Raw genomic sequence first — 8,516 nt, 5'->3', positions numbered from 1 at the left:
GTGTGTTGAGTATTTCATACAACAAATCCATTTTCGAAGACTTGTACATTCAATGAGTGGTTTCACCTTAAAGGACTTCTTAAATATTAGAAAAGGTATCAAATATTATAGAGAAAATTACTATTTATTTGTGCATGTGAACACTGGCCATTAGAGAACCTTGGGAAGCCATAAACTAATTTTAATTTTTGTATTGACCTCTTTCTTGTACTTTTAAGAGTATTGTGGCATTCTCCCTTTTAAATTTAGGGAGATGCCATTTCTTTCCCTAGAAAAACACCAGAGAAGCTGCCGTCGTTTACTTGAAGTTTCTCTTCTCCTTCACCCCCTTCTCTTGAGTGTATCAATAGTTACAAGTTCTCTTCAGCCTACTGTCGGATCCCCTGGAACTGGACTTTAAGGTTATGAAGTACCTGCTGTGGGTTCTGGGACTTGACCTTGGTCCCTCTGCAGAGCAGAGTATGCTCTTAACCAGAGAGCCATTTTGCCGGCCCTGATTCTTCACATTATTAAGGAGACTCCATAATGCTCACATGCATTATTGGAGATGTATCTTCTCTTTAAACTGGACTATCACCTTCTGGTTAGTTATGGCCTGTGTCTTTTAGTTAGCCACAATGAAAGCCATGCCAAAGACACTGGCTTTTATTTATAAATTTCTGTCTTTTCAACCTTCGGAGAAGCAATTAAGCAATTAAGTTTGTTTCAGGAATGCAGACTGGAGAACTCTGCAAAGCTTCCAGGCCCTTGTTTTGAAGCCACACAGCCCTTTAGGAGGATGGTGGGAATGCAGACTATCCTGGTGTCTTTATACAGTGGAGGATGACAAAATCCTCAGGGGCTCAAGTTCCTAATATAAAATGGCATAGCATTTGCATAGAATTCAGGCACATCCTCTTCTTAACTCTAAGTCATCTTCAGATTACTAATATTACATCATACAATGTAAATGTTATGTAAATAGTTTTCTGTTGCATACTTTGTGTGTGCACACACTTGTGTGCTCGCACTCCAGTGAATGTATAAAAATGTAAGTGCATGTGTGCCCCAGCACACATGTGAAGGTCAGGGAACAATCCGTGGGAGTCGGTTCCCTCTTTCCACTGTGTGGATCCCTGGAGATTGAACTTAAGTCCTTGGGCTTGGTAGCAAATGCCTTCATCCACTATGACATCTTGCTGGCCAGCAAACAGTTGTTATACTGTATTGGTTAGGGCATTATGACAAGAAAATCTCTGTACGTGCTCAACGTAGATTCAATATTTCCCCTCCTGAATATCATTGGTCTATGACTGGTAGCATTCAAGGACACAGAACCCAAGGGGGTAGAGAGCTGCCTGGTGATACTGCATTTTCACTGGGCATATCTTGATCTCCAGGGAAGGGGAATTGTCTCACACTGAAGGAGAACGAAGTCAGCACCATATGCCCTTCTAAGAGTTGCATGAATTTTTGTTTTGTCATTCAATCGTGTGTTCTTTTTTTTTTTTGTGTGTGTGTGTGTGATATATATTTTTTATTTTACAATACCATTCAGTTCTACATATCAGCCATGGGTTCCCCTATGCTCCCCCCTCCCACACCCTCCCCTTACCCCCAGCCCACCCTCCATTCCCACCTCCTCCAGGACAAGTCCTCCCCCGAGGACTGTGATCAACTTGGTAGACTCAGTCCAGGGAGGTCCAGTCCCTTCCTCCCAGACTAAGCCAAGTGTCCCTGCATAAGTTCCTGGTTTCAAACAGCCAACTCATGCAATGAGCACAGGACTTGGTCCCACTGCCTAGATGCCTCCCAAACTGATCAAGCCAATCAACTGTCTCACCTATTCAGAGGGCCTGATCCAGTTCGGGGCCCCTCAGCCTTTGGTTCATAGTTCATGTGTTTCCATTCATTTGGCTATTTTTTTCAATAATTGAGTAAAACTGAAATTTATTATATGCCACAGTCGTCCTAGGGACCTCCATGCTATATATATATATAGCCTCTATGGTTCTATGGGTTGTGGTCTGATTGTTCATTTTATATCTAGAATCCACCAATGAGTGAGTACATACCATAACTGTCTTTCTGGGTTTGGGTTACCTCACTCAGGATGATTTTTTCTAGTTCCATCCATTTGCCTGCAAATTTCATGCTTTCATTGTTTTTCTCTGCTGAGTAGTACTCCATTGTGTATATGTACCACATTTTTTTCATCCATTCTTCCGTTGATGGGCATCTAGGTTGTTTCCAGGTTCTGGCTATTACAAATAGTGCTGCTATGAACATAGCTGAGCATGTATCTTTATGGTATGAATCAGCATTCTTTGGGTATATGCCCAAGAGTGGGATGGCTGGGTCTTGAGGTAGTTCGATTCCTAATTTTTTGAGAAACCGCCATACTGATTTCCACAGTGGTTGTACAAGTTTACATTCCCACCAACAGTGGAGGAGTGTTCCCTTTGCTCCACATCCTCTCCAACATTGGTTGTCATTGGTGTTTTTGATCTTAGCCATTCTAACAGGTGTAAGGTGGTATCTCAGAGTCGTTTTGATTTGCATTTCTCTGATGATTAAGGATGTTGAGCATTTCTTTAAATGTCTTTCAGCCATTTGTAGTTCTTGTTTTGTGAATTCTCTGTTTAGCTCTTTAGCCCATTTTGACTGTTCAGTGCTTTGATGTCTAGTTTCTTGAGTTCTTTATATATTGTGGAGATCAATCCTCTGTCAGATGTGGGGTTGGTGAAGATCTTTTCCCAATCTGTTGGCTGTCTTTTTGTCTTATTGACTGTGTCTTTTGCCCTGCAAAAGCTTCTCAGTTTTGAGAGGTCCCATTTATTAATGGTTGTGCTCAGGGTCTGTGCTGTCGGTGTTTTATTTAGGAAATGGTCTCCAGTGCCAATGCGTTCAAGAGTGCTTCCTATTTTCTTTTCTATTAAGTTTAGTGTAACTGGATTTATGTTTAGGTCTTTGATCCACTTGGACTTGAGTTTTGTGCATGGTGACAGATATGGATCTATTTGTAATCTTTTACATATTGACATCCAGTTATGCCAGCACCATTTGTTGAAGATACTTTCTTTGTTCCATTGTATAGTTTTGGCTCCCTTGTCAAAAACCAGGTGTTCATATGTGCATGGATTAATGTCAGGGTCTTCAATTCGATTCCATTGGTCCGTATGTCGGTTTTTATACCAGTACCAAGCTGTTTTTATTACTATAGCTCTATAGTAGAGTTTGAGGTCCGGGATGGTGATGCCTCCAAGGGTTGCTTTATCGTATAGGATTCTTTTAGCTATCCTGGGTCTTTTGTTTTTCCATATAAAGTTGAGTATTTTTCTTTCGTGTGTTCTTTTTTAACCTTTAGAGAAGAAATTGGACTTGGCATCGGTGGACCTGGGGAAGATGAGAGTCGCAGAACTGAAGCAGATCCTGCACAGCTGGGGGGAAGAGTGCAAGGCCTGTGCAGAAAAAAATGACTACGTCAACCTCATCAAAGAACTGGCCCCCAAATATGCGGAGATGCACCCCCAAACGGAGCTCTGACCTCAGCTATCGGTGCATATGGACTGTAGTTAGAGTGAAACGACCGTCTAAGACATGGATGTTGGTTAAGGCTAACCAGGGACTGCCCTGGTGGCATACTCACTGTTGTACTGCTTAGGCTTGCGATTAACCGATGCTTCCTGCTGGTCACCCACGTTTGCAGAGTCCGGAGACCTCAAAGTGCCTTTCTCCTCCTCCTTTGGAAGGTGCAGTGGTTCTCTTTGCATGACTGTGACATTGGTGCCTGGCAGAAGTGAGTCAGGGGAGGGATATTTACTTTGGCTCATGGTTTCAGCCCATCATGCCAGGGTAGCTAATGGCAGAGCAGCTCAGAGCACGGACACGGGCGCTCCGCAGAGGCGGTTGTCATTATGGGGGACTGAGAAGCAGAAAGTGATGTTCAAATAAGGATAAGGCTGTGACCTTCAAAGGTGTAGCCCGACTGATCTACTTCTGCCAGCTAGACCTCACCTCAGAGCCTCCCCTAATCACCACTAACCAGGGAACACACATTAAAAATGAACCGATGGGGGACAGCACTGGCTGGTTTTGTGTGTCAACCTGACACAAGTTGGAGTCATCTGAGAGGAAGGAGCCTCAGTTGAGGAAATGCCTCCTTGAGATCCAGCTGCAAGGCATTTTCCTCAATGAGTGATCAATGGGGGAGGGCCCACCCCTGGGCTGGTGGTCCTTCGTTCTGTAAGAAGACAGGCTGAGCAAGCCATGGGAAACAAGCCAGTAAGCAGCGTCCATCTGTGGTCTCGCATCAGCTCCTGCTTCCAGGGTCCTGCCCTGTTTAAGTCTATGTTTGGCCTTGTTATAGTCACCTTCGAGTTGCCAAGTGACCCAAGCTCAGAGTCTTCTTTCACTGTCACATATCGGACTGAAGCATGCTCAGCACATGAGGCAGCAGAGATGCTTGTGGTTTCTAATGCTGTTCTATCAGCTTTAAGCAGTAAGCAATATTTTCAGCTCCGTTTTCCGGCCATAGAAGAATAAGAACCCCATGGTAGAAGTGGGTGCCTGTGTGTCATAGGTCGGGGTATGGATATTCAAGAAAGCATTCCCTTGAAATGTTCTGGGGTGATGGGAATGTCCCTTATCAGGGCAGGTGATGAGAGATATGATCATCATATTGATATAGAGGTATAATTAAGATGTGGATATTTTATCATACATTAATTCTATCTAATAAACAGTTGTAAAAAGTTATTTGAGGATTACCCAAAAATTAATTGATTAAAAACAACTGTTCATTTCAATAATCAAATGAACTTACTGGTAACCTGTGGAGTAGAGAAGAACTTATTCAGACAATAAATACACATTGGCAGAGTATTGTTCACTTTCAAATGATGCATTTTCAGCTGAGCAATGGGATATGAGTGAGCTTGTTAGCGAGTTAGTACTCCCCAAGGAGATATGTAGGTTGTGTAACTGAAAAAAAAATGAGAATAAAGGAGTAGTGTAATGAACGGCCTGAGGTGGTTGTTATTTCTGGACTTCAGCAGTTTTCTCACTGTGTGGGAATAGCCTCCTTCATTTTGAATTGTATTTAAGCAATACCAAAGTTGAATTGGTATAGCTGGAGAATTTCTCTCCAGCTCCCGCCAAGCCCTGGCAGTCCAATAGCCCACTTATAAAATAAACACACAGATGCTTATATTGCTTACAAACTGTATGGCCATAGCAGGCTTCTTGCTATCTGTTCTTATATCTTAAATTAACCCATTTCTATTAATCTATAAGTTGCCACGTGGCTTGTGGTTTACTGGTATCTTAACATGTTGCTTCTCCTCATTGCAGCTGGCAGTGTCTCTCTCCTCAGCCTTCCACTTCCCAGAATTCTCCTCTCTCCTTGTCCTGCCTATACTTCCTGCTTGGCTACTGGCCAATCAATGTTTATTTATATAGAACAATATCCACAGCAAACTGGAGAGCTGGCTCAGTGGTTAAGAGAACTAGCTGCTCTTCCTGAGGACCCAGATTCCATCCCCAGAACCCACAAAGCAGCTCACAGTTGTCTGTAACACCAGTTTCGAGGGCTCTAGCACCTTCTGACCTCCACAGGCACCAGGCACACAAGTGGTGGAAAGATGTCTTTGCAGGCACTATACACAGAAAATAAAAACAAAAATACCAAAATTAAACTTTAAAAAGTTTCTAAAAACATATCTGTGTCTTAGTCAGTTTTCTATTGCTGTGAAGAGACACTATGACCATGGCAACTCTTGTAAAATAAAGCATTTAATTGGTGGCTTCTTTACAGTTTCAGAGGCTTAGTTCATTATCATCATGGTAGGGAGCACAGCAGCAGGCAGGCAGATGCGGTGCTGGAGAAGTAGCTGAGAATTCTATATCCAGATCTACAGGCAGCAGGAAGATGAGATGCTGGGCCTAGCATGGGATTTTAAAACCTCAAAGTCTACCCCTAGTGATATACTTCCTCCAAGAGTCCACACCTCCTAATCCTTCTCAAATAGTGCCACTCCCTGGTGAATAAGCATTCAAATATATCAGCCTAGGGGACATTCTTATTCAAATCACTACAGTGTTTCTATTTTGCACTTGAACTTATAAAACTTATCATTTGGAAATAAGCTTAGCTCTCTGATTTCAAAATCAGGTCATATTTCTGTGTCACTCCTGCCCCCCAGGAATCTAGGTAATAGGAACACTATTTAGTAGGCCATTCAGATCACTGATGTTGTCTTCTTTTTTCCCCCCAGTGCTGGCCATGGTCTGTTTTTTCTCAAAGAGGTTTTTACACAAATGCTTTGCAGACTTCTGAAGTTTGCTCCCACAGAGCAGTGGGGCAGCGTACTACACTGCATATTCTTACCCCTTGAGTCTGGAACAGAACCTCAGTTACCTGCTGTGTGTGTGTGTGTGTGTGTGTGTGTGTGTGTGTATTGCATATGTACACATGCATGCTGTTGCTCATGTCTGCAGTGGTTGAAGGATATCAAATGTCCTGCTCTGTCCCCCTCCACCTTACCCCCTTGAGTCAGAGTTTCTCACTGCTCTAGACTTCCCTATATTTGCCTTCTGAAGACATACTTACAGGAGGGCCCACACTCATGCCCCATATTTACATGGGTTCTGGGGATCCTGCACTGTAAACACTTTAACCAGTGAGCCATCTCCTCAGCCCCAGCCACCATATTTAAAATGCTATTTTATCAGTCCCATAATCCACTAGAGAGAGTGGTAAATTCAGGCCCAGCCAGTCCTGCCCAATCACAATTCCCCACATTTTTATCAGTGGAAAGGATAGCAAACACCTTCTAACAACACCTACTGTCTTAATTGGGTTTCTATTGCTGTAGAAAAAAATGCTGACCAAGAGTAACATGGAGAGGAAAGGGTTTATTTTGACTTACAGATTATAGTTATCATTGAGGGAAAGTCAAGGCAGGAGCTCAAGGCAGGAACTGAAGCAGAGACATGGAGTGGTGCCACTTACTGCTTGTTCCCTCTGGCTTGCTCAGCCTGCTTTCTTATACACTCCAGGACCACCTGCTCAGGGGTGGTGCCAGCTACATTGGGTTGGACCCTCTCATATTAATCAAGAAAATGCCCCATAGTCTTGTCTACAGGCCAATCTTATGTAGGCATTTTCTTAATTGAGGTTCCCTCTTCTCAGATGATCCTAGTTCATGTCAAGTTGATAAGAAAAAAAAAACACAGCATATCTATATATTCCCCTTTCTACTGACCTTTATGTTGCCAGGAAATATATATATATATATTTATTCTTAGGAAAATAACTTAATGCAACTAATTTCTTAATTTCAGTATTTTTTGATACTACAAATTTAAGAAGCCCACACTGTAACAAAAAGAAAAAAATTATAGCTAGTAAGAAAAAATATGTTTCTATATTCAAAATGATCATATGCCCAAGATTTTTCTTAGGTGGAATTTTTTTTTCAAATATATTTTGAGAGAACAGCCACCAACTACCCTTTCTTTCTGATGGGTGTCTTGAGAAGTCGCTTGGGTGTCTGTCCTTGCCTCTTACCTTAATTTTGAGACAAAGTCCCTTCATTGTTCATCACTGTGTACTCCAGTTCTTATTAATAAAAACAAACTTGGGAGCCAGGTACTGGCGTGAACGCTGAAAGATCAGAAAGACAGAACAAGCCACAGCCTACATATGCCCACACACATGTCTCTCACTCATTGAGAGTGAGTCTATACTGGGAGCATCAGTTTCTCATCTCATAGCCGTGCCAAGATACCTGGCAAAGACAACTTAAGGTAGTTTCGTTTGGCTGCGGTCTAAGGGTGCAGTCCATCGCGAAGGGGAAGGCATGGCGGAAGGAACAGGACTGGTCACATTGCATCCGCTGTCTGGGAGCAGAGAGAGATGGAGGTGGCGCTCAGCTCGCTTGTTCCTCCTTCTTCCGTCTGAGACCCTAGCCCATAGGATGGTTCTACTCAAGTTCAAGGTGGGTCTCTGTTCTGTAAGCCTTTCTGGAAAGTCCCTCACAGACACACCCAGAGGTGTCTTTCCATGGTGGTACCAAGTCAAGGCGACAATGAAAGATTAATGATCGCTCTGGATAATAGATAGATAAACCCCCATTAGACCCAGGATGAAAAAGCACACATAGACAACACACACAGTCCTACAGCTCATTACCAAACTCTGCAGAAACATGTTCTAGAAACTCAAAAATATTCTTTAAGTTTAGAAAGGATATGTTTCACATAAGTAGTGATAATATTTTTCCACTCCTAGAGATGGAACTCAGGCTAGGTAAACAGTACAGCCCTGGCACATATACTAATATTGATAATTTCCCCGCCCTTAGGGGCTGGAAGCAGCACCCTGTGACACCGTCCTTAAATCTAGGCCAGATAGTGTCACTACAAGAATTCAGATCAGCTCAGGCTTGCTGTCAATTGACAGCCAGGACGAACCTTACTATTATCAGAACTGTTTGGACTAGGGGACTTGGATAAAAGATTGTGGGTGACAGAGA

General features: G+C 42.8%; 1 protein-coding gene across 1 annotated transcript in view; it reads left to right on the top strand.

The window, feature by feature from the left end:
• The window catches only part of Cdnf (cerebral dopamine neurotrophic factor), a 14,693-nt gene extending 10,441 nt beyond the window's left edge, over positions 1 to 4,252 (top strand). Inside the window, exon 4 of the mRNA XM_028895100.2 lies at positions 3,347 to 4,252. Coding sequence (XP_028750933.1) covers positions 3,347 to 3,525 — 179 coding nt within the window. The 3' untranslated portion in view covers positions 3,526 to 4,252. The remainder of the gene's footprint in view (positions 1 to 3,346) is intronic.
• Positions 4,253 to 8,516: the final 4,264 nt, after the last annotated feature.

The sequence above is a fragment of the Peromyscus leucopus genome, chromosome 5 (assembly GCF_004664715.2).
Source record: "Peromyscus leucopus breed LL Stock chromosome 5, UCI_PerLeu_2.1, whole genome shotgun sequence".
Lineage (NCBI taxonomy): Eukaryota > Metazoa > Chordata > Mammalia > Rodentia > Cricetidae > Peromyscus > Peromyscus leucopus.
This window is presented reverse-complemented; position numbering and strand designations above follow the sequence as displayed.